The sequence below is a fragment of the Diachasmimorpha longicaudata genome, chromosome 9 (assembly GCF_034640455.1).
Source record: "Diachasmimorpha longicaudata isolate KC_UGA_2023 chromosome 9, iyDiaLong2, whole genome shotgun sequence".
Lineage (NCBI taxonomy): Eukaryota > Metazoa > Arthropoda > Insecta > Hymenoptera > Braconidae > Diachasmimorpha > Diachasmimorpha longicaudata.
In genome coordinates, this window is record NC_087233.1 from 2,667,753 (window position 1) to 2,695,093 (window position 27,341).

General features: G+C 40.4%; 1 protein-coding gene across 3 annotated transcripts in view; it reads right to left on the reverse strand.

Moving 5' to 3' along the window:
• Positions 1-4,931: 4,931 nt before the first annotated feature.
• Positions 4,932-27,341, reverse strand: part of LOC135166227 (alpha-1,2-mannosyltransferase ALG9) — a 34,577-nt gene continuing 12,167 nt past the window's right edge. The window contains exons 1-10 of one of the 3 annotated variants that reach the window (XM_064128307.1): positions 18,486-19,737; positions 17,559-17,764; positions 17,370-17,483; positions 15,802-15,912; positions 10,765-11,044; positions 10,558-10,674; positions 8,027-8,382; positions 6,322-6,451; positions 6,115-6,245; positions 4,932-5,180 (exon numbers count right to left, since the gene is read on the reverse strand). In XM_064128307.1, coding sequence (XP_063984377.1) covers positions 5,039-5,180; positions 6,115-6,245; positions 6,322-6,451; positions 8,027-8,382; positions 10,558-10,674; positions 10,765-11,044; positions 15,802-15,912; positions 17,370-17,483; positions 17,559-17,674 — 1,497 coding nt within the window. In that variant the 5' untranslated portion in view covers positions 17,675-17,764; positions 18,486-19,737 and the 3' untranslated portion in view covers positions 4,932-5,038. Of the gene's footprint in view, positions 5,181-6,114; positions 6,246-6,321; positions 6,452-8,026; positions 8,383-10,557; positions 10,675-10,764; positions 11,045-15,801; positions 15,913-17,369; positions 17,484-17,558; positions 17,765-18,485; positions 19,738-27,341 lie in introns of those variants that run through there. The other 2 variants (XM_064128305.1, XM_064128306.1) reach the window with 2 other exon arrangements.

Consider the following 27,341-nt stretch of genomic DNA (forward strand, 5'->3'; position numbering starts at 1 on the left):
AAAGAGGATAGACCAAAGTAGAGGCTCAGTTCTGGGGGTTTGACTGACGCCAGTTTCTCCACGTTACCGACACGATTTCACCCCCGAGGAGACGGGGCGCCACGAGTCCTACTGGGGTATCTGCATATCGGCCAAGCGGGGGGGCTCAGTTCGTACTTGTTCAACTATACAAATGATCAACTGTACACAAAATTTTCAGACGGTGAGAGCACCACTGTGAAGGGATTCAACTGTCGAGAAAAAAAGCTAGGCTGTACATGTGGACCCAGCGCCACATGTACAGCCTAGCTTTTTAGAATTTTAGAATTTTCAAACGGTGCTCTCACCGTTTGAAAATTCTGTGTACAGTTGATCATTTGTACAGTTGAACAAGTACGAACGGAGCCCCCCCGCTTGGCCGATATGCTGATACCACAGTAGGACTCGTGGCGCCCCGTCTCTTCGGGGGTGAAATCACGTCGGTAACGTGGAGAAACTGGCGTCACTCAAACCCCCAGAACTGAGCCTCTACTTTGGTCTATCCTCTTTGATAGTATATTTCGATACAAGTGCGATGAGGCTGCAACGAGCGTGAAGTTGGCTGCCCGAGGCCAGACCGAGGGCTGCCAATCACACGAGTTGAAACACCCTTTTGTACTTATTGTGATGTCTTGAGCTTGATAGCCAGTAGATGTCACTAAACATCATTAATCTTAGTCCGCGAAATTTAAATTAATCTTAATTTTTATATTTTTGATCAGTGTCGAAAATACGCACAAAATAAGTAGATACAATGGACAATGGACAATGAACAATGAAAACAACACTACCAGTGTGGGAAAAACCGTTACACATAATTCTTAAACATCTTGAGTTTAGCTTTCCATTTATTTACCCGTAAAATTCGTTGGATAAACATTTTCTCCAAACCTGAAACTTGAGAAGGAAATCATAAATCTTCGAGTCCATACAGTCTAGGTCGTAAAGTACCAGTTCTGTTTTTGCTCATGTTTTGATCCAACACGTGTGAGGTCTTTGTCCATTGTATCGAAAGCTGGGGGCCTGAGACCCTTGACAGAGAAAACGCGATGTCACGCGTTTTCCTTTTCCCCGCTTTCCTTATTCTACCCCTCTTCCCTTTTTCTCGACCAAGTTGCGTGCGCAACATATAGACTAGTGGGGGTTGTAGGACCCAACCCTTGGAAAATTAGTTAAGTTTAGTTTAGTTCGACTCTAACTTGTTTCATTGCCGCTTCTCTCTTCAAATCATTAATCGCCAAATTTCAGTCTAGTTTGAATTGTTAGTTTCTCTGAAACATTATTAATAATTCGAGACTCAATTTAAGTTTTAAAACTTATTAAATAAAGTGTGTGTTACGTGCTCTCCTAAGCACTGGTGTTTGCATTGATTTTATTTGGAAGAACCTGAATCCAATTATTTCCTTTCAACGAGTTGACATCGACGGAGTCCTCATTAGAGGTTTAGCGGCTAACGGATTCCACGAATTTAAACCTTGGCGCAAATATTCGTGAATGGCGCCACCGTCCTACTAGTGACTTGATAGGACATAACATTATGTGATGTCCTGATATCTCGAGCGGTCAGGGGGGCGCGTGTGTTGCTTGAATCACCGCGAGATTCAAACTGCGTAATTAAATTTGATATATTGGAAAAGATTATTCCACTACACAATGGACAAAGGGAATAAAAAACATTTCTCGAGTGTGAAGAAAATGATTCAATTTGAAATGTCAAGTTGAAATTCACGTCAAATAAACACATTTATTATAGAAAAATTTAGAGGGTCGAGTTTATTTTAAAGTCGGTCTCAGGTCGTAAAATATTACTTTCTGTTTATCTTAAAGGTTTTCCACTGCATGTGTATAGCACGTGTGGAGACACATTGTTCATTGTATTCGCCGGGCTGAGGAATAAGAGTCCTAACACAGAGGAGACATGACACGTCACATGTTCCTCCCCCCCTTTTGTTCCCCTTTTCTCTTGTGGGCTACACTTTTCCCTTTTCGGCGGGCCTAGTTTTTTGTGCACAGCTTTAGTGAGTGAGGGTTGATGGGCCCAACCCTTCGAAATAAAATTAAGTCAGTTCAGTTCATCTTCCACAAGCTCTCTGCTTGCAGCTTCTCTCTTCGAGTAGTTGAATTAAGTTATATTAAGTTTAAAGTGTAGTTAAGTGCTGAATTTACGCAAATCCACATAAAAGGGTTGATGTGCTCTCCTAAGCACTTGTGTGCAATTAATTTATTATTTCTAGAATCAAATAATTCAATAACCTTGAACCTGTCATTCACCATCTTCGATGGAGTTCTCATTAGAGGTTTCGTGGCTAACGATCCCACATTCGAAGATTGGCGCTAAAATTACTCACCTGGCGCCATCGTTCTCCTAGTTACTTAGGGAGGACCTAACATTTCGATTGTTACGTCCCAATCATTTCGACGATGTAACTAATGGAACACTAGCAGCAATTGAAAAATTTAGCGCCAGGCTTGAGTGCGGGAACGTTGGCCACCCAAGCTCTGATGAGTACTCTATCTTAATTCAATTTGACAGTTGACAGGATCATTTATGTGGAAAAGACTGACCGACGAAATAACGTGGACACTGATGATTTAGGGAGTACTGAACCCACTTTATTTGAATAAACTCAAGACTTTAAAAGATCAAAGAATAAACTCTGTAGTGAAGTGCTAACCTAGGATAAGTGCAGAAATGCGAATTTTTCAGGAGAGCTGAAAAACGATTTGCAGCATTATAAGGAGGATTTTCACGCATCCAATGATGGATATTAATTTATTGCTCCATTATTTGTTAATAACGATGGCACCAAGACTTTGTACTAGATTTGACGCCTAATTCACGCACTTATCCGCACTGTCATGATTGCCAACAAAAGTTAAGTCAACTTATCTTCCTCGGCAATAAAAATGGAAAGAGATACTTTGACTTATCATCTAGTTGTTGTCAGGGCAATAATCAATTACTAAATTCCGTCGAATTGTGTACGAAAAATTTTATTTATGTATTTATTAGACTGCAATTTCAATTGTAGTACACTGATCATATCTACCCCTTTTTAATCATTGTCTTCACTTGATGAGATAATGTCTGGATCCGTTAGGGGGTTATCCTCGGTATCAACAATAAGATCCCTGTAAAAACACTACTCCAGGTGAAACATCGTGACAATTATTCTCTCGTCACTGCTTTCGGCGATTTGCTTGTCAGTGGCTTTCATGTTGTATGGTGCATTGGCCATATTTAAATGAGATTCCAGTTGTTCCTTGGCATAAGTCTTCTCTAACTCGGTAGTAGCTGATTTCAGTTGAATCTGCAGTTGATCGCAGGTTCTGCACGTGTCAGTTTTCGGTTCCTTGAATGATCAGCCAAGCGCCTTGATCTCTTATTGATATGACCATCTCGAAATGACTTGATCAGGATATGCTTCCTCATATAGTTTAAACCTCTGAGTCCGGGTCAAGTGAGAAGGTAGAAATTTTTTGGAGGTTCTGCTGCGAGAATAGTGCGACTCATAAGCCGGGAAACTCAGTATGTGATTTCTAAGTACTGTCCCGGAATCCCCAACGAATTATTGTTCATTTGTTTGAATAAATTGTCAATTGCTGGATTTGAACCAAGTCTGTTTCGAGCGGGTTGTTTTCAGAGGCAAGCACGCAACGAACTACGCCAAGGATCGCTTTAAGTTGATTTCAAACAATGAAGCAAGTCGTGTAAAAATACTAATATAAGTCAACTTATCCTTTCCCAGCAACTCAACCTCCGAGGATATGTCAACTTATCTTCATTTGCGCTGTCATAATTTCACTTATCCTTCTCATTTTTGTTCGACACTAGCACCAAAAATTAATTTTCAGCTAAATCTTTTTGAGAGGACCTCCGGAACAATGTTAGGCTTTAATTTAAACAAAAAACCCATTTAAAAAAAAAATACACTTATCCTAGTTTACCACTTCGCTACAGAACTCAGTAAAACACTTGTTGATCTAACAAATTGAAGAGCGAAGCAGAAAGCAGACAGTTTCGGTAGGACTTGACTTATCCTAAACGTAAATTTCCAAGGACTGGGCAAACAACCCTCACTAATCTAAGAGTTGCGCACGCAAACTAAGTCCTGAGGAAAGGGAAAACGGAAAAGCGGAAAAGGAAATGAATACAAAAAATCAAGTTTAAAGACTTTACCTCGACATGAGCAGCAGATTTGGAGGAGAATCCTTGGACATTATTGATCAAAAAATTAAAAAAAATGTTCCGAATATTACGGTGAAGACAAAAGCCACAATTTGGAAACAATTCTCTGCATTTTGTGGAGACAGAAAATATGTATACGCTGGAAGCCACAACTACCAGTGAAAAACCATACCATATGATGTGAAATGTCATACATCTAATTGCTTGAAATTGGAATGAAATAAATAATCCAGCCAAATAGCCCTCAAGCTTCAAAATTAATCGGATACTTCCCTCATCAGTTTCGCAGAAATCATCTCATAAATGACGACGAAAGGAGAGTAAATCACTAAGTTAGACCTCCTGTCTCATGTCCCAAAGAAACGTAAGTTACGTTTTTCGAAACTGTAATTTACGAAATAGGAAATCGTAATTTACGAAAAAGGAAATCGCAATTTACGGGTATTTTACCACTAGTTTTTCCATATGTAATACACAAGTATTGTAGTATTCGATTTTTAGTATTTTAATTTACAAATAGGCTTAACTCGGTTAATTGAGCCTCATGATAAAAAGCAATGTCTGTCATATGGCCTGAAAAACATTTTGATACGTTTAATTATAATCACGTCAACTTATTATATAAATGAGAAACACGAGCTAAACTATATCTCGATGTTTCCTGAAATAAAAACTTATTGTTACTGAGACTAGGAATGGTTCGATGATATAAAGAAATAAGAAATTTAATGTATGGAAAAATATTGACGTTTTTATTGTACGCTCGTATTGCATAAAGTGAATAATGATGGCATCAGTCGTTGATTACTGCACATGATTAATTGCTGGAGTTTACAAGTCTGTAGCTGGTTTGACTTTTGAAGATTGCGGAAAGAGTTTGAGTTTGGTACTTCTTAGAAGATTATAAGAACCAAATTTACAGTATTCCGGGGAAATGAAGGGAACGTAAAAGGCTCTGAAGATTGGATGAGACCTGAAACACGAATACATTTTTTTATTGCAGATTATCTTAATCGTTATCTTCCTTTTTTGTTTGCACTGATAGCATCAATTGATCGCTCATTCCAATTCACTTCTAGCTAACCCTGAGGTCTTCAAAAATTACAATGATATATACTCAAAATCAGAAAGAAATTGCCGTTATATTGCGCAGAGTTTGTGTTTGGTAATAATTAAAATTATAAATTATGTCTTGATAGAAACCTTATAAATGACCAAATTCAAGTTTCGTTTTTTTGTATAGTGAGAATAAATTTCCCTGTCTTTCTCATTTGACTCGAAGTGCAGTAGTCACCATCAAGTGAATCCTACACATGAATTTTGCTGGAAAACATTCGATTTTATTTCAATTGTTTTTGTTTTATTATTGTCTTTATATAGAAAATATTCCGACTTGTTTCCATTACAAAGACTGAGTATTCTGAAAGTTTGTGGTATAAAAATGGATTTCATTGAAGAAGACCTCGGGAAACAGAAAAACTGATATAGAACGTGATAAGTGTAGATATTCCATTTTTCCCGTACAAAATCCCACACTAATTCTTCTCTTCGGTTTTAGCATTAGTTTTATTCCCCTCATCCCTCAAAGTGCTAATATAGATATGGAATGAAATGAAATGTTTTCATTCAAAATTGAAGAAACGTATGAAATGTAAGAATCCCTTTAGGGGGATTACCAAAATTACTTAGGTAATATAGTAATAGTATTTTTTTAAAGAACGCTCTGCAGGCGCCCAACTCTCAAGGTTACTTTATGGCGATTTTTTCCAAAAATTCTTTTTGATGTTTTTAGATTAGTAAACTCTCAGTCAGATATCAATAATACCCTTTGAAAGATTTCATCATTCACCTTACCTACATCATTCGATTCATTCGGAATGTATTAAATCAATAAGATGTTTTCTTACTTTGTTGAAATTAGAAAATCCGATGACTTGACGATTGCAAAAGTATCGGTATGCCTGGAGTAATTAGGTTCCAGTATTGTCTCAGTACCGGTGTCGATATCCATAATAAAATGGCATTTTTCAATGTCGAACTGAAAAAAAATGCATAATATGAGACGCTTGACTTCATTGGAAAAGCGGTTAGCCTCCTCTCTTTTTTTCACTTACATAACGAGATGGCTCCTCTTTATTCATATCATTGAAGTTAGGTTGGATGACACTTGTGCCAATTGGGAGAACTGAAAAAGGCTGAGGAAGTTGTCCTTTGAACTCGGACTTTAAGTACTGCAGTTGCCAGCTGTGGAGAATAATAACGGAAATTATAATAAATCTATAGCTAAAACCAAGATGGAGGAGTCAACATCCCTTTATCCCAAGCTTCCTCTCCGAGCATCACGATTCTAATGGATCTGTTCGATAAGAATTATCTGTACTTAGTATTTACTGCACAGATCATTACAGAAAAAACTGCCGGTAAACTGTTTTGTCGTGTCAGTTGCATGACAAGTTGATGATGGTGCTCACGTTTCAAAAGATTGGTCATCATTCAGCGTGACGACAGAACAGCTAACTCCTTCCACTCATCATATTTTCATAATTCTCAGTAGATCGTTAAAAAAACTTGATGAAAAATCAGAAAAATACCATAAATTCTCCACTTGGATACGTTCTCCGGAATGGATTGTCTTATAGAAAGCCAATTGACTAAAGTAGAGTCTCAGTTCTGGGGGTTTGAGTGATGCCAGTGTCATTGTAGTCCTCACCTCATGAGAGGCAGGGCGCAACACGCAATGCTGGGGGGTGTGTGTCCATCAGCAAACTTACCAATTCCTTAGTAGCATTGCCGCTGCCAGAGGAACTAGTTAAAAGTGGAGGTGTAGTCTTCTGCGTCACCAAAATGTTTGTTTTTTCCATTGAAATTAGGTAACACTAGGATGAAGAGAAAGGAGGATATGAGGACGCTTCATTGAAAATTAAGGAGATTGGGAAAGCATCATTCTAAACCCAACTACCTACTGGGTTCGGTTCTATCATTTTTTTTAAAACTTTGTGACAGGACAATCAAATGGTTTCTTGATTCGCGGTTTCAAAGAAACTCTGAAAATGAAGATTTTGTGTAGTAAGATAGGGATTCAGAATTATGTGCAATTTTAAAAAATTGTAAAACCGAACCCGGTAGGTAGTTGGGTTTGGAATAATGCCTTCTCAATCTCCTTAATTTTCAATGAAGCGTCCTCATATTCTCCTTTCTGTTCATTCTAGTGTTACCTAATTTCAAGGGAAGAAACAAACAGTTCAGTGACGCAGAGGACTACACCTCCATTTTTAACTAGTTCCTCTAACAGCGGCAATGCTACTAAGGAATTGTTAAGTTCGCTGATGGATACACCCCCCCCCCCTCCCAGCATTGCGTGTGGCGCCTGCTTCTCCTAAGGTGAAATACTACAATGCCGCTGGGGTCACTCAAACCCCCAGAACTGAGCCTGTACTTTAGTCAATCGTCTTTGGATCACTCGATAGCGGAATGGAGGAAAAAAGTATATTTAGACATATTATTTTTCTTTCATTTGTTCAACGCTGTGAATGTTGTTCAGTTATTTCCTCACAATGTAGGCAACTTTTATCCCATTAAAATACTATAGGAACGTATTAACCAAGAATTACAAAACTAAGCTCGACAGCTACAAAAACGGCCAACGTTTAACAAGAAAAACGCCATTTTTTACGAACAAATTTTTTTCATACCGGTTTTTTGTTTTGCAAATAATTAGAAATAATTGGAAATATTGTTTACAGAGATTTCCTTGGAGAGATGTTTGGGAGATTTGTTTAGTAATGCAATTATTAGAGAAGCTTTCCATCGATAGCATACTTGTTAGATGGAAAGAAGAAGCTCCCTGGAAACCGGTGCCACTCTTTTCCAATGCAAAAGTTGATATGCATGTCCGTGGGTATTTGATGTTCAATTCCAAGTTTGTTCGCTTCAGTCATTATTTCCATTGGGGCGTAATAACCCTTAAATAATGCAAAAGACCTTGAGAGTCCTAAGAGGCCACAAAGAACCATTGCACCGATGGTAATGTGACAGGTTCCTTGGAGGTAGTGGGAAACATTCGTCAATGGTTTAATTTTAGTTCTGATGAAGAAGTAGAGTTTCTGGATGCAATCTACTGTGATTGCACCTCCCAAACAGATCATTGGGTAAATTGGGAATAAGAAGCGTTCCTCCTAAAATCATAAATAATTTAAGAATTAATCAATAATTGTGATGGCGCGGCGTGGAACTGGAAGAGCTGGTTCGGTTCCTGGTTGGGCTAAAGTAAAATTATATTCTCTCTAATTCTATCTTTTAGAATTAAGGGGTTATTCTCATGTGAGCACTTCAAAAAATCGATTTTTTTTTAATATATTTTGACAGTAAAACCTATTGAAAACATGCTGTGAAAAATTCAGACCGAAATTCATAGTATTTGATAAGTTACAGCTCATAGTCGCCGACGTGTCGTAAGCGATTGTCTACCAGGCTTTAAACTTTAAGGGGTTATTCTCATGTGAGCACTTCAAAAAATCGATTTTTTTTTTTTTTATATTTTGACAGTAAAACCTATTGAAAACATGCTGTGAAAAATTCAGACCGAAATTCATAGTATTTGATAAGTTACAGCTCATAGTCGCCGACGTGTCGTAAGCGATTGTCTACCAGGCTTTCAACTTTAAACGCGTTTTTCTCGAATCATCATTTTCTGAAACGGTCAAGGTCCTACCAGAAAAAGTATTCAACCGATTGCTTTAAAATTTACATATGTTCTTCTACTCATTTATAGTTATCGTCCCTACCACAATTGTTTATTTTCGACAATATCTTCATATTTTTTTTAAACGATTTGTAACGAAAAAGAAGGAGATTTTCGTGATTTTTTTTTTGAAGTTCGATATTTTTTTTTGTTTTTAATGAAATTGATTATATTTGGTAGGGACGATAGCCACAGATCTACTGAATAATAATCCATTCGATTTTTTTATGTCAGACAACATGAACAGCCGCTATCACCTTGACCAGTGAACTACCTTTTTTTGTTGGGGACTACTTTGACTTAAAAAAAATATATGTTAAAAATGTAAAAAACGAAAAAAAAAATTTTTTCGTATATTTCAAAATACAAATAAAAATATATTGAAAAATCAACATGATTGAAGTTTGTTGTCGCATAAAAAAAAATTCCGAAAAAGTGGTAAAATATAGGCGTTCACATGAGAATAACCCCTTAAACGCGTTTTTCTCGAATCATCATTTTCTGAAAGGGTCAAGGTCCTACAAGAAAAAGTATTCAACCGATTGCTTTAAAATTTACATATGTTCTTCTACTCATTTATAGTTATCGTCCCTACCACAATTGTTTATTTTCGACAATATCTTCACATTTTTTTAAAACGATTTGTAACGAAAAAGAAGGAGATTTTCGTGATTTTTTTTTGAAGTTCGATATTTTTTTTTGTTTTTAATGAAATTGATTATATTTGGTAGGGACGATAGCCACAGATCTACTGAATAATAATCCATTCGATTTTTTTATGTCAGACAACATGAACAGCCGCTATCACCTTGACCAGTGAACTACCTTTTTTTGTTGGGGACGACTTTGACTTAAAAAAAATATATGTTAAAAATGTAAAAAACGAAAAAAAAAATTTTTTTCGTGTATTTCAAAATACAAACAAAAATATATTGAAAAATCAACATGATTGAAGTTTGTTGTCGCATAAAAAAAAAATTCCGAAAACGGGGTAAAATATAGGCGTTCACATGAGAATAACCCCTTAAAAAGAAAAGTGATTAATTTTCTTTCAATTGAACTTTTTTTTAGTGAATATTACTTCTCACTAGCATATTTAGCAATTAGTGGAGGGCTTAAAATGCGAGCTTAAGAATGATGATTGATGATCAACTTGATCATATCAATCCACCCTTTAATTTTCGTCATCTCAAAATCTTCGAGAAATAGAACAATTTCCCTGCGATTCTATTTTTCGGAACATTTCGAGGTCTATCAAGAAAGGGCGGTTTGAAATTCAGTAATTCAAGTTAGTCAACTGGGTACTGGGACCAATAAAAACATCTGGTAACTTGGGGATCCTTCGGGGTCAATTACAAAGAAAATTACTTACTAAAATCAATCACATTCTTATCATTATGCAGTAGGATATCCAGTTCTTTGTAAACCAGATTTCACGAATGGAATCGATTCTGGAGTAAATCGAATCGTTGTGCAAAATTATAAAATGGAAAAAATTTCCCAAGCAAAATTAAAAAATGAAGAAAATTGCAATCTCGCCGATTTCCATTTGAGTTTTACACCATTTCAATTTCCCCGAAACTGATTCCCGTACATAAAATTAACTTACTTTGTGTGGTTGGATAAACATGACTGCCATCCACAGGTAGAGAGGAGCTAGTGATGCCCAGTAAGGTAAACAATAACGATGTCTTGGTCTTGCTGGGACAACTGCCCAAATCAATAACTAGAAATTATAAGAATTAATTGTAGCAAACAAATTGATTGATCAAATGAAAATGTCTATTTCAATAGCGATTCTGTTCTCATTACTCACCAATGCCAATGGAGCAAGTAAAGCCCCGATGAAGACAAAGTTGAAATTCAAAAAACCGTTGATAAAGTAGAAGCTAATGGGTTCGGTCCCATAGAGATCAGGCCCATGACTAGTAAAGACATTATAGACGATGAGATTCCATGGTGCAATCACTAGTTTCCCGTAGTACATGGAGTCGATCCAGACCATGGGGACAAGGATTACAAGGCCAGACAAGACAGTCCATTTTATAAATTTTATCCAGTCCTTTCTGACTAACATGTCCAGTGCAATTGGCACACTGCGCAACATAATTGAAAAGAAACAAAATCAATAATGTATGAATGAAATTTCTTAACAACAAGTCTTAAAATAAAAATATATCCATTCCTCATAATCACTATGACTGAAAATGAAAAGATTCCTTAAGATAGTAACTCCCAGGAAAATTTCCTCTCAGAATAATCCCGCCGGAAAAAATCCCTTTCCGCAAAATCTCCCTAGAATTCTCCAGGATGAAAAACCCGCGCAGCGCACCGAAGGGGATTGACTGAAGTAGAGACTCAGTTCTGGGGGTTTGACTGACGCCAACGATATCGTAGTACCTCACCCCGGAAGAAGCATGGCGTCACACACAATGCTGGGGTGTCTGCCTGTCAGCCACCTCAACAATTCTTCGCAGCAGTCCCGCTGTCAGAGGAACTAGTCGAAAGTGGAGGTGTAGTGATGTACGTCGCGGAAATTTTTTTTTTTTATTGAAATTAGATAACACTAGGATGCGCCAGAAACGAAGATATGAGAATGCTTCATTCAAAATTCAGGCGATTGGAAAGGCGTCATTCTAAACCCAACTACCATTTTTTTCAACTTTTTGACAGAACAATCGAACGGTTACTTGATTCGCGGTTTCAAAGAAACGCTGAAAATGAGAATTCTGTGTGATAAGATAGGGATTACGAATTACTTGCAATTAAAACCGGGCAGACACCCCAGCATTGCGTGTGGCGCCCTGCCTCTTCTGGGGTGAGGTACTACCATGACGTTAGCGTCACTCAAACCCCCAGAACTGAGCCAATACTTCCGTCAATCCTCTTTGCAGCGGACTCCGGCGAATCGTTTATACAGAGTATCCTGAAACCCATCGACCAAATGGAAGAGGACAGTCGATGCCTTTGATGAAAACAACCTGATCAGGTTATAGTTTTCGAAATCTCCTCAGTCTTAGAAAAATCCAGATCTGCCAGCAAGCTGAAGGACTTTCGCTATAATGGCAGCACTTTTGACAAAGTACCGACAATACACGCACGGGGAACCTCGGGGCGGTAGTCCCTGGAATATGCCCAGATATGTAGAACCTCAAGCATTACTGCCCCTTAATGGTCCATCTTCTAAATTCACAAAAGCTACCGTTACAATCAAAAGAACATTTGATGGAATTTAGAACTCAGCGAGGTACCGCCTTCCATGGTTTAGTTTCCATTTTTATTTTTGGTTCATATTATCGAGTTCAATGCTCTATATAATGAAACACATACAAAGGATATTTGCGGAGTTTGAGCTTTTTGGGTAGAGTGCCATTTTGGGCAAGATGGAACCTTGTTCGGAAGGGATTGGTTGGAGCTGTGGGTCACAACTGCACAGAATATTAGGACTGAGGCGGAGTTTGGAAGGCACAGGGAACATGGAACGGGCTTTAAAAAGAGGGACAATATGAGGAGAAGTAAATGATGATGAAAGCGTAATTGAGGAGGATAGGGCGGATAGTTGGAAGTAGCTCGAGGGGGGGGGGGTCTGGAGAAGGTGGGGACAAGCTACAAAAGGTGTGGCGGCTGCGGTGAGGTTCAGATTGCAGATAGAAACATGGAAACGGAAGCGGGAGAGGATGCTGGGGGTTGGGTCGGAGATAGTACAGCCCTTAAGTGATCTATTTCAGCAACGGAAAGAGGCGTAGGAAATGAACTGGAGGTGAGAAACATCGAGCTATACCAAGAAAGGTGCAGTCTTGAGTACTTCCTGACAACCGTAGTGACGGCGATGATGAGGATATTGCGGATCTACGGTTTTATTACCTTCTAAAAGTCTCCAGATTGGATAGAAAAAGGAGATTGAAGGGGCAAAGGGTCTACTGGCCCATATGCCATGCTATTATTTTTATCACTTTCTTATTATCACCACGTTCTATCATGGAAATGAATCTACACATAACAAAAAAACGTGTCTTTGAACTTTTACCTCCAAATTAAATAACCCCCAGGGAGAAACAATCACATTTTTATGTGTTTCAAAACTTTGTTTATATTTTTAAAGCTTGCTTCTATTCCAAAAGATTGGAAAATATTTTTTTCCAAGCTCAGGAAAAAAACGAAGTTATTGAATTTCCAAAATTATTCTTCTCTTAAGAATCACTTATGAGCGAATAAAATGGAAAGGTCGGTCATTTGTCTTGTATATTAGCGCTTATTGCTATTAAGAAAATTTTTTCAATCAAAATGGCCAAAAGAATATAGAAACCGGAAGAAAACGAGTGCAAATGAATTGGCAGACATGCAGAAAGTTAATTTTCCACTTGATAAAGAATACTCCCTATCGATTCTTGTCATTATCACTACGTTTCTTTTCCCTTGCACTGAATCATATGCAGGGTGTCCCAAAACTGAACGTCCAAACTTTAAACTTGAGTTGGGGTGAAATTCTGGATCGAAAAGTCCTGAGCGACTTTTTGATCAGACGCACCCTCTTCAACTTATTCAGGGTTGAAGGTTGACGAATCAGGGGCGTGGGGTAACCGGTCGCACGACGGTGAGGAAAACGTGCGACTGTGGTGGTGTCCCCACCATACCGTACTACTTCCCTGCGGCGGCAGAAAGAGATGACGGCCGGCGGTGGATAAGAGGCAGGTGAAGGAAATGAAAAACCCAAAAAAAAAAAATCATCAGCGATGGATCATTCTTTTTCTCCTTCGCTGAAAGAAAAAATGAAAATCTCATACAGGGCCGATGGAGCTTTAGAAAATTAAATCGCCGGGTTTTTTTTCCAGCGCTGTAATTTTCAACGCTGTTTTTTTCTCCTTTTCGATTGGATTAAGGGATGGAATGGGCCTCAATCGATGGGGATTTTATTCCTCCATCGAATGCCCTTGGTTTCATTCCTTGGCATTAATTAGGGGCGGAGTAAATAATTTTTGTGTAGCGGGCGGGTGTTCATTTTTTTCATTTCCCTCCCCTTCTTCTTACACGCCGCCGCCAGTCAACTCTTTCTGCCGCCGCAGGGGAGTAGTACCGTATGGTGGGGACACCACCACACTCGCATGTTTTCCTCACCGTCGTGCGAGCGGTTACCCCACGCCCCTGATTCGTCCAACTTCAACCCTGAATAAATTGAAGAGGGTGCGTCTGATCAAAAAGTCGCTCAGGATTTTCGATCCAGAATTTCACCCGCAACTTAAGTTTAAAGTTTGGACGTTGAGTTTTGGGACTCCCTGTATATAAATATATGCTATACTCATCTGTAAGCTTAATGAAAAAGCGTTAAAATGACACAGGATGGGTCTAATTTTCATAATTTTGAATGAACTTATGAGAGGTTTTCTCCAAAATTCAATCTCTATGTTTTAATTAGAACTTCAACTTTGCTCGAAAGTTTCGAAGGTCTGTCTGGAATGAATGCGAGTGTTCGTATATCATTTCAAAGGGCATCAACGACCTTCAAAAATGATATATTACAATTCTAAATTAATGCATTTGTGATCAACTTAAATTAAGTCATTGATATCACCTGATATCGTAATCGATAAATCAACGGAATCGTCCGTATTTCCTTGAAAAATAAGAAAGCCGCCAAAATCAGTTATTGATAATTCGTTCATTAATGATATTCGAAAAAAAATCATTTTAAATATGAAAATTACATAAAAAGAAATTTGGAGAAAAAAAAGGTTGATTCGAAACAGACAATGAAAATTGAAAGTATCGGCATTTTAAGATGCCTGGGAAAAGAAAATTTCCGAGGTGTATTTCGGTAATTTTTTAGTAGACTCACACCACAGCTTTTCCCGGATCCCTAGGTAGAATAATCAATCAAATGCTACTACGAAATGCGTCACAAAAGCAGAAATACCAGCAGTCCATTGCCTTTCACCCTCGTACACGACAATTACGGGAAACAGTCAATATCGTAATGAATCTGTAATTTCCCAATTATGTTCCATTGGTATTTAGTCTTGTCTTTTCTCTCAAACCTCTCTGCTGAAGCTAGCAGAGCCTCTCTCTTTTCATTATTTTCATTCTCTTTCTTCCAAACTTGACAGCTGGTTGTTTTTTTATATCTCTGGAGTAATTTAGCAACAAAAGGCAATCTATGTTTAATTTTGCGTGCTCTTCAGTATTAAGAGCCACTCCATTGTGATGATAGTGCATGTGAAAATTCGTCTCGCGAATTTCCAGGATGTTGCTACCAACTTTGCGAGTAAACTGTAACACATCCAGTCAGTGATTATTTGACAAGTTTCTAAGTATGAGCTCGTAAGGACCACTATGATGAATATCTCCGTCATTACTTATTCAAACACAAGGTTTGCGAACATCACCAAACAACCCCCAATTCACCAGTAAATGTAAGTGTTATCTTCTACATCATCTGTGATTCATTTTCCACATACATTGTCATATGAATTTAAATTTTTTGAATTGATGACAGTTCGAGGGCAGCGAAGGTAATTTGATGGAGCGGAGGGAGCGACGGAACAGCACGTTGTATTGGCAGTGTTTTCTCGGTTTTTCCTATTAATGGTGGTTTCACTGAGATATTGTTTATTGTTCGGTGTCTCATAGTACCCCCACATATATTATCGTCGAATCAGAGACAATCGTAAGATAAGGTATTTCGGCTGGTGTCTCAATTGACCTTACAAGACATGGGTGTAAAATGTTAAATAATAAATATATAAACACGATTGAGTTGATGAATTTGAACTTCTGATCTGAGGCGGGGGCCAACTAGCTGGTGTGAGTCTACTAAATATAATTACCTGCATTTCTAACAAAGATGACGTCTATTTACCCAAGAAGGACTGCAAAGGGCCAGCCAAGAAGTGTTGAAATTGCAGTTGCAAAAATTGCAAATTCGTATTTTCTTCCGTACCAGGCGGCTATTGCAACTGTGCTCAAATACCTAAAAATAAGATGATTCAAAATTAGATCTGCTGAATAGAAAAATCAGGAATAAAGTATCTCTTTATTAATGCCAGGGGGAAGGCACTTTATTGTATACCCACTGTTTTCCTAGAATTGTTTTCCCAAAACCTTATATTTTTTCAAGCATCTGCCAAATAATTCTATTCCCAAAACCTTCCCAAAAACTTTATTGCTTTTATTATTTAATGCTCCAAACTCCAGAAACCTAACGAGTCGTTTTATTAGCCTTTTACTCCACAACCCTCTAAATAGTTTCATTACTCCTCGGTACTTTCTCGTACCCTGGGTCACTAATCCGCCACTTTCCCAAAACCTCAATATCTTGAATTGTTCAAGACATCATACCTCTCTCTCACGTCCGTAACTCCAATCCTCAAGGCTCATCCCTCACCTGAATTACCCAATCACCTACTTTGGGCCTTACTCCCTCCAGTAATCCTACCCCTTCTATCTACCCTTAGAGGACTCTAACACCTAGCCCTCTGATCTCTAGTTCAATAAGAAATACTCAGGCGGACGTGAAGACGAATGCTCCGTTTTAATAGGCACAAGAGAGAAGAAGAACCAATAGAGAAAGTGTGAGATGCAATACAAAACCAAACAAATAAGCACATAGCATAATCCTCAAATAGCCGGAAGTGTAACAAAGGGCTCCCACATTCATACGTCGTGAGAATATTTACACTTTTAGAATATTAGAATATCAGTAACAAGTTTAGAAAGTTAGGCTATTGCCCACTTTAAAAAGAAATAGGAAGGAGTGTAAAACATATGATGTAGCACCAAAGAGAAATGAGTTATTATTGTAATATCGGGAAAACTTATGGGAAAATCCGCAGTGTAAAAATGATAATCTGTCGAATATGATAGACAGATGTCCTCCGTACTTTATTAAGATAGTCTAGGGTTATAAGATTATATTTTAGTGGTAGCGCAGGTACTATTTGTCGGGAAACCCCGCAAATAGACATGGATTGGTACAGGGATGCAAGCTTGTACGATAGAAGTACCTGAAGGGTCATATTTTTATAAGGCCCACAGATGTGACAGGCGACAATACTTGCAGCCAGCGAGGTCCAGGGATGCTAGGACCACGTGACGCGATTAAGGCCCAGTCCAGGATTGAGAAGAGGGACAGGGTCAGAGTCTTACAAACCTGATAAGTTCCAGCATAACTGCGCTACAGAATGAGACAATTTTCCGCCATATGAAATACATACATTTTTGAAAACATTGTATGGTCATTGGAATGCAATATTATAGTCTATATCTGCAATCAATTGTTGTCTATAACCATCCACGCCGATTGTGGATTCCCATTGTGCACTATTTCTTTCCCATTATACTCTTACTAGAACTTGTCATATTGTACATAGCTGTATAAACCTGTAGGTTTGGACAAGCTAAAATAAAAGTAATAAAAAGAATACGTACATTGAAAAGGAGGACGGTAAATATGCAGCACTGGCGATGAACATTCCAGAACTAGTGATGAGAAAGGCGTATGTCAGCCTGGCAATATGAACTCCAAATTCTTTGAAGACATTTCTGAAAAGTAATTTTGCTTCGATTGTTTAAATTGGAATAGCACCGTAAGAACATTTAAAATACGTAAATACTTACTGATAAAAGTAAACTTCGGAGAAAGCACATCCTACAGACAGCAAGCATCTCACGAAATAAAAAACAAGCACAGGATTTGGCTCCAGCACGTGGCGATAAAACATTGCTGGAACCATATGAATCAAGAGATACGTATAAGAGCGCAATGCGTACTCCGGACTGTACTCCCACGTCTGTTGACCTTTCTCATATAATAGATAGTGGCTCTGCAATGAAGAAAACGTGTGTTCTTGTCAGTGGCTTCTCTTAATATCAGAATTAAAAAATTACATCATAATTGTACATTTATGTAGTATCGGAAAATGTTATAAGTTTTATCTACGATAGGATCCTATTCTAAAAAGGAGAGCCGCATATCGTATCGAAAATCTCGAATCGAATCGAAATCTCGCAAAGATGTAACCAGTATCCTATTGGTCGTTTAAATTTAGGCGCTAATTTTAAAACATAATGTAAAGATCGTTATGATTCACCGTGAGAGAGAGATTCAAGTGTTGATTACTCATTCACTATAATTCAAGTGTTGATGTCAAATGCTTTCGGACGAATCAAAGGTGAATCAAATTGATTTATATGACAGAAACAAAACTCATCCTTCATTTTTCGCGCGCTGCAGCGCGCGTTCGGTCTCGTAATTTATTATGGTCAAGGTGTGAGCTCGTTTTGTTATTTTATTGAGGCTCGGAGAAAATATTTGAAACCCCTGTCTGACACACCCCCGTCGAGTTTTGGGAATTCCCCAAAATTGGAAGTTGGCTATTGGGGTCGACGGATGTTTGGCGGCAGGGGAGGGGAGGTTAAGGGAAATTTTTTGGGACTCACGGAGGGATCGTGTCCCGCGTTGGGTTTGGAATGACGCCTTCACAATCTCCTTAATTTTTAATAAAGCATTCTCATATCTTCGTTTCTGGCTCATCTTAGTATTACCTAATTTCAATTGAAAAGAAACCCTTCCGCGACGCAGATCACTACGCCTCCACTTCCGACTAGTTCCTCTGGCAGCGGGACTGCTGCGAGGAATTGTTGAGTCGGCTGACGGGCAGATACCCCAGCATCGCGTGTGGCACCCTGCTTCTCCTGAGGTGAGATACTACGATACTGCCCATTCAAACCTCCAGAATTGAGCGTCTACTTTAGTCAGTCCTTTTTGCTCACGACAGCCAGAGGCGGGCGCCTGTGAGGTGCTGCCACCGCTTGTCGCCGACGTGAGAACGCGCCCGTATGTCGGTACAGAAGAGACGGTGACGGTACAACGTCACCTAAAATTCGTCGGCATCCCCTTTTCTTCGTACATCAAAGATCTTCGTGACCTTGTGATATTTGATACTATCCTTGATGCCCCCCCCCCATCCTGCAAGCGTCTGAGTAATAAGAGCTGAAACTCACGCGGGGGGGGGAGATACCTATGGGGTATCATACTGATACCGCTAGATTGCCAATTGTAGAAATCACTCACAAAAGTAGGGAGTGGTGCCCCTACCCGCATGTTTGCCGTGTGTGGAAACCCGTAACCTTGGTGGAGGTGCCTGGTACGCTGAGGAAAATCATCTCTGCGGATTTGACGGACCAACACGCTGCTTCGGTCTCTTTCCTGGGCTAAACGGGCGGTCAAGGGACTAGCGAGCCCTCGATCAATCGGCTTTGGCGAGTGCGGAGGCTGCAGCGGCAAGACATTCTTTTCCCAGAATGGGGGCCCACTTTTGCGGGGTGGAATCCTGCATGAGGAGAGGGTGTCGAGTTTAGCTTGTAGTCAACCGTGCTATATCTGACTCGTAGCTCTCACGATGTGTCCGCCATCCTATGGAAGCCACCACATTTGTGCCACTTTGAGGGTCCACGGAGGCTGGAGCGCGAGAAAGATGAATGAAATATAAATTGACTGTATGGATAACAAAAAGAAAATAACCGCACCTAAATCGACAAAAACCATAGCACAAGTAAAGACTGGCACAAGGCCCAGGTATGAGAACTTTAAGGCTCAAGTAAACAAGGACAAGACAACAAGATCAAGTACTGCAGCAAACAAAATGGTAAATTTGGGAACAAAGCTGGACAGTCATTCTACAGCAATGGAGTGTGAGGAGCAAAGCCTCAAAAGAGCGAGGAGCGATCTCAGCTCCAGCTCTAGCGATAGTTTTGAGGCAAAATCAAAAGCGATAGTAAAAAAGAAGAACACTCACTTTGAGAGCGATAGCTCAAGTGAGGACGAGCCTGAGGTGCCATGCGCTGACCTCGGCACTGACAAAGTGCCGAGGACGGCATACAAGCATCTTCAAATTATTAAAAACACCCTGGACACCTCAAGTGACCAGGGCATAAAAGCTGACAGGAGCCTAGACTCCTTGATGGAAATCATTGCTACCCTGACAGCGCGATGTGCTAAGCTGCAGGGAAGTGTGGACTCGCTGAGGGAAGTCGGGGGGTAACAACCCAGAAAAAAGAGCCGGGCGTTACATACGCCGGTATTGTGCGAAAGCTGACGGCCCCACGGCTGCCAGCCAAAGCACAGCCAATGAGAAAGGAACCGGTCCAAACCGTGTTCCTAAAACCGAAGAACTCGAAAGAGTTCGAGAACATGGGGCAGGCGAAAAACCAGCTCATGAAGGTGTTCAACCCGAACACTGAAATGGTACGGATTAAGAACATCCGTACCACCAAATGGGGAATTATAATTTCGACCCCCACAGAAAATGAAGCGAAGAGACTTGGTCAGAGCAAAAATCCGACAAAAACCTTCTCGGTCGAAGAACCGAAAAAGAGACTCCCAAGGATCATCATATATGATGTAACAAAGGAAATGACAGAGGCTGAGTTGGGCAGCGCTGTTCACGAGCAAAATGATGGGCTAGCAGAGAGCAAACAGCTTTTTGAGAAGCAATTTACTCTCAAATTTACAACAGGAAAGAATGGTGGTAAAACCACGAACTGGGTTGCGGAGGTTACTCCGCAAATGAGGAATAAAATATTAGCGAAACAGCGTCTTTATATACAGTGGAACGCTTGTAGAATCAGTGACTTCCTTCTCGTCACGCGATGCTTCAAATGCCAAGGCTTCGGCCACTTGGCGAAGCATTGCGAAAGAGGATCGTGTTGCTCTATCTGTGCAACCGTGGGACACAAGGGGCCTGAGTGCCCAAACAAACAAAATGTGCAGGAACACAAATGTGTAAACTGCTACAAATCGAAGAAGCCACATAACCATGTAGCCACGTACAAGGACTGCCCATCATATAAGCAGGCCTTGGAGAGACTAGTGGAGCGAATAGATTATGGACAACAGACATTCTAAAAATCCACAGGTGGATGTAGGTCTGAAAGTAGGGCAACTAAACTGCAGAAGAGCAAGAAAAGTCATGCCTGAAATCCGGCAAATAGCCGTGACAAAAGGGTATGATGTACTCTTGCTCCAAGAACCATATAACAACAAAAATGGTATAGAGGGCCTTGGAATGGGTACAAGGATCGTTAAACATGGAAATACACCACCATGGGCGGTTATAGCTGTTATAAACCCAGAAATCACGGTAACAAAGCTCGGACACTTGTGTAACACACACTTTGTGATCGCTGAGCTCATACAGAACAACAAAAGCACTTATGTGGCAAGTGGATATTTTCAACTCTGCCAAGATATCGATGAACACATAGATCACGTGCAGAAAGTGATGGAACAGCTCAGAGGCAAAGAACTGCTAATTGCCATAGATGCTAATGCATGCTCCACCCTACGGGGAGCAAAGAAAACAAACACCAAAAGTGAAAAACTTGAAGCATTGATCGCCCAGTAGGGATTACAGGTCGTAAATGAAGGGGACATGGCTACCGTCTCGTCGGAAATCGGAGAAGGTCACCCAGATGTGACGCTGGCAACATCTAAAATGTATGAAAACATCTCCGGATGGAAAGTACACGATGGGTGGACATCCAGTGATCACAGAGTAATCACGTTCACAATCAAAACCAGTAAAAACATGAAAAGAGTCAATACCCAGAGCAGCGACAGCTGCAAGGGGTATGTGACGAGTAAAGCCGACTGGAATCTCTTTACCGAGCGATTAATGCAATAGTGGCATAGCAAACCGTATAACGATCTAACTAACCAAACCCAGGTCATTGAGCAGGTAAAACACCTGAGTAAAGCACTACGGAAAGCCTGCAACACATCCGTACCTATTCGGAATAGTCGAGCCAGGGAGGTTCCATGGTAGAATCGTGAGCTCACCAGACTGAAAAAAGTGGCATACAGGGCTAGAAGGAAACTTCAAAGAAACAAAGTTCCTACAAAGAGAGCACAAAAACTCGAAGAATACAGAAGGGAGAAATGAATCTACACAGAGAACAGTTTTGAAGCGCGCACAAATAAATGGAAAGAATTCGTCACCCTTAAGGGGGGAGCCTGCTTTAGAGCCTTCAAAAATCTATATTTGTTGAGTCGTGATAGCAATTCTTTCTTCATATGGTGTCTCATTAGGATTGTGAATTTCATTACTAGAACATCTATGTCTTAATATTCCGTTCATTTTTTTCATTTCCCTCCCCTTCCTCTTGCCCGCCGCCGCCTGTCATCTCTTTCTGCCGCCGCAGGGGAGTAGTACGGTATGGTGGGGACACCACCACACTCGTATGTTTTCCTCACCGTCGTGCGACCGGGTATTCCACGCCCCTGATTCGTCCAAATTCAACCCTGAATAAGTTGAAGAGGGTGCGTCTGATCAAAAAGTCGCTTAGGACTTTTCGATCCAGAATTTCACCCCCAACTTAAGTTTAAAGTCTGGACGTGCCCGTCTGGGACACCCTGTATAGGACGAATATGTTTTTCACTATTGTCGTCAATTAGGCGCGGTGGATGTTTAAAATCAGCCAAAATATTTTCTGCTTCCGCTTTGCGCCATTCACACCAACTTTCAGCGCCTTCGGGGCAGTTGTCGTGGCGAGGCAATTTATCTGTAGAACAATAATGATCAAGTGTCGCCATTATTGCACTTCTCATACCTTCTACAGAGTTTAAATTTCTTCGAATCGCGAGACCGTAATACATTGTTAGTTTTTTATTACAGTCTCTGTGATCCGCTTTTTTCCACCGAGTTTGTGTTCTTTTCTCTTGTTTCGGAGACGAGTCCCCATGCGCTTTTGTACGTGTCCCACGCACTCGTTTTTGGTCACCGTACACTTGTCGCCGTATGGATTATTCTTCACGATGCCAAGAAATGTTTTTAAGTCGCCGTCGCCAATATAGTTGCTATACATTACTCCAAATTTCTCGATGGATCTTCAGAACATTTCGGTGATCGAATCAACTTCCATCTTTCCGGCGGCGCCTGCGTGATTCAAAAAACAACTTTATTTATGAGTTTCATACCATTCTTCATACTCGTCGTCGTTCAACGTATTTTTCTTGAGAGTACAGGTATGACAATATCCGCTCTTAACATCGAGATCAATCACTTTGCCACTGTAGTAGCCAATAAGTGTAGTTGCACCATACAGAGAAGTGAATCCCCGTTTCTTCCACGATCCATCGCCTGAAACTTTCAAATGGTCAGCTGGTCTTTCATTTTGCACATTTAGTTCTTTTTCCTCTTCGACAGCACTCTTGCACGCATTTTCAAATATTGTTTTCGATGCTGTATACACATTAGGGGGGCCTGTTTTTTCGGATCCCCTAATGTTTGAGAGCCTATCCCGGAAAATGTTTCTTCCATTAATAGACTACCCAAGAAAATTTTCCAAAAAAAATTTAAACAAATTGTCGTGGTTACGCGAAGCGTTTTAAGTTCAAGTAAAATGTCTGACCTACTGGCAGTGAAGGGTTATAAAAATTGGGTAGAAGTTAAATACCCTCAATGACGGTCCCGTGTCAGGTAGTAGGAATGACCGGGGGTGGTGCTTCGGGTGTCGTCCAGGTAGTACTTAAGGGGCTTTCTTCCGACATTTACGAAACATCAAAAATCAATTCTGTTGATGAGTCATATTAATTTTCTAGTCACTATTTTTTGTGTTTATTTTGGAATTTTCACAATAGCATCTAGTTGAAATGTGAGCCAAAGCCGAGGGGTACTTTTTGTTCATGAATGGAATTTTTTTATACCCAATATTTTTTTTGTAATATAGAATTTTAACAATCATATAAATAATTTGTATAACGCTCCAGCTTGCCTTTTTCAATCAGAATCGTTGATTGAAAAGTGCACGTTGTGGAGGCCTCAAGCGTGCTGTGACATCGCGGCAGTTAATTATCCACTGGAAAATTGTTTTCGTGGGATGTTTTTTTATGACCCATAGAACGCATTGAGCGAAAAATTTCGTAAATACATAAAAAATGTGTGATCTCTATTGTGGATATTTAAGCTGTCATTCTGTTGGGAATGACTTTAACTGTGAGGGTTGAAGAATGAAGATTTAGAATTTATGCAATTCAATTCAACGAAGTCGGAAATTACATTCTAATTATCATTGAATTTTCAAAGTATAATATTTCGCATAGTATACTCTAATTTTTCGTGGAAAATTTCGAGAATGATGTATTTCATACAACTGTAAAACTCAGTAATTTCGTTGAATTCTTTCCGGTCGGATGGTATACCTAAATGACTAATGTCCTTCGAGGAACCTGAATGACTGTGGCGAAATTTATGATCTGAGCAGGCGAAGTCTTCAATCCGCGTTCCTTACTTGCCTCCCACTATTTTGACCTTCTGGCAATGGAGTTTTTGGCATTGTCTTGTCTGTACTAATGGTCAGTCCGATCGGACAGTCGAGGATCAGTCTGAGTACGACTTTAAAGGAGCTAGCATTAAAGAAATTTTGAAAGTGAAAATTAACGTGCAAATTTCCAACGATGTAGCTGAGAGAAGCGTCGCTCTCGTGAGCGAGTACAATGGTTTGCTCACGAAGAGTGAAAACAGTAAACAAATGCTTTACTCGTAGTGAAAAAATTGCGGGAATTAACAGCTGGTTGCAAAAAAGAAAGTTTGAAGTTTTCATTAGAAGACTATTTGAATAATTCATCGGTGGATATTGTCAGTGACACAAAATAGCCGTTCAGAAAACAAATTGAAAGCGTTCCGAATTGAGTTCAGTGTTGAATTTTCATATGAAATCATGTTTCACATTAAACTTAGAGTAATAAAAGTACAATAAACTAGAGGATAGCGGTAAACGCGAGAGAGGTAACACGCGCTCGCTAGTCAGACGAAATAAAACTAATATAAACTGCACATATAGAATAAATAAAAGGTAGTGAAATAGGCGAAATAAAGAGCTAAAATCAAGGAATAATCTAAACAATAAACTAAGAGAGTTCTCGTATCCCGAGACACCTTGACTCCCAACTAACTGAGCACGTGTAAATGGAGGTTAGGAACATGAGTGAGCACGAGGAGAACACGTCCGACGAGGACTATGAGGTGATAGAGGTCGAAGCGGAAGTTCACGTGGAGGATGCAGGAGATGCCAAGAGGGGCAGAGGACGACCGAAAGGTTCCAAAAACAAGAAGAAATCGAAACCTGAGCAGAAACAACGAAATACATTAGCGAATTTTGTGACCATTAACGGCAACAGGAACGAAGGGGGGAGGGCAAGAGTGGTGCATTCTCCAGTGAAGACGAGAGAGCAGCAAAGACAACAAGAGGAAAACCCCAAGGATGAAGAAGAGCCAGATAAGGAGAATGCCAATGATCAGGAACTCCTAGAGTTGCTGCTGGAAAACGGTGCAAACGTTTCGAGAGAGCAGAATAACACACAGGGATCAATGAGGGACGGGCATATAACACCCGAAGGAGAGCACAGCAAGCAGACTCAGGATGAGCCACAGGAGAGAACGCATACAGTTGAGCAGATGGCCAGCCTGCAGCGCCCTGGGACTTCCTAGACACGCCCCTAAGTAGTCAAGAGCAGAGGACACCGAGCAAAATTAACAGCGACACGTCCAACAAACGCGCCCCCCCCCACCAGGAACAGCAACGGAAATGGGGGCACAGAATACACCGAATGCAAGGGACCTCAAACACCTACTGATAGCCATGAAGAGTAGGCTCGCGGAGAGAATAGGAAGGAGTATGAGAGACCAAATCGACAAGATTAAGGATGAAATGCTCCGAGACCAAAGAGAGAAGGTGGATGCACGGGAATACTGGAGGCTAGAGAAAGAATTGAAGAATACAAGGGAGGACTGCATTAAACGAGCAGAAAGCTGGGCGGAGGAGAAACGAATGATAACGGAGGAGCTGTGGGAAGAAAAAGCTCGCAGCACCAGACTACTCAACAAATTGGAAGAGATGAACAAGTTGAGAAAAACTACGGAACACACACACCGCACACAAGATATCAACGGCAACGACACCATCACAAAAGGATACACATGGGGAACAGCAACAAGGGAGAGATGGGAGCAGACAACAAACCCCCACAAAAATCCACATCCAGGAGCAACCCCAGAACAGAGCGATATGGTGGTAGGTATGCAGAACAGCACCCACCAGACCGGGCAAATGGACAGAGGACGAAGGACCTGAACCCACCATACCAACAACCGACATGGGCACCGTTCCACAACGCCCAGCAAGGAAACCCTAACCACAACAGCACCAGCCCTAACCATGCAAACAACACATTCCAATGGAGCCTGAGACGTCCAACGGCATTGACAGACAGTCAAGTACAGCAAGAAATGGTGGACCGCAGCAAAAGAAGGTGCAACCTAGTCCTAAAATGCCCGGAGATCAATGGAAATGAGGGTGAAAGACAGATAGAGGATCAGTTCAGGGAGGCAACAGGAGTGGATACATACGTCAGAAGAGTGCAATACACAGGGGTAGGGGAGCTCATAGCCACCGTAGGCTCATTGAGAGATAAATTAAGAATATTGAGGAGAAAGGAGAACCTGGCGGAAAGGGGTATAGATCTTGAGGAAGACCCAACATGGAGAGAGCATGAAATACAGAACTGGTTGAAGGCTGAGGCAGCGCGAGCAGAGGGTGAAGGCTGTACCATTGAGGAAAGGTACCAGAGACTCATCGTGAATGGAGAGTGGTGGAAATGGAACGAAAGAGAGGGGAGGATGGAGAGCTACAGACCACGAGAGATCTCCAAAGGACAGCAGGAGCAAGCAGAGTGGAGGAACCAGCGATTTCGGGGATAGCACCTATTGGAAGGCGGTAACGTGGAACATCTCGGGTATAAGACACGTGCAATACTCCGTAGGCTTTCTCAGAAACTTTGACATAATAATAGTACAAGAAACTTGGGTAGAAGCAAAAAATGAAGCTAGGGAATTAAGTAAACTAGATAATAGCTATATTTGGAAGCTTAAACCAGCAGATAGGAAGCATTCAAGAGGGAGGGGAATGGGAGGTAGCCTGATTGGAGTCAAGAAACATTTAGGTAAAAACCTTAAAATTATAGAGTGGGAGGACGGGCTATTAGTAAAAGGATTAAGCTCCTTTGAAAGAACACCAGTGAGGTTAGTTTCTATCTACAACGACACCAAAGTGAATAAAATTGGTACAATGTTAGAGAATCTGAGGAAGCTTGTGGAAGAGGCCATACACTTAGGGGAGGGGGTAGTATTAGCAGGGGACTGAAATGCACATATAGCTGAGAAACAGAGTGTGCAATTAGATACAGAAAGAGGGGATCAAGAGGGTGAGATTAACTGGCTAAGGTGTTCAGAGGATAAGTTAGAGAATAGAGATGGGACGAGAATGCTGGAATTTTGCGAAAAATATGGACTAGTCATACTAAATGGGGCCGTAAAGGGGGACAGGCAGGGAAAGACAACGTAT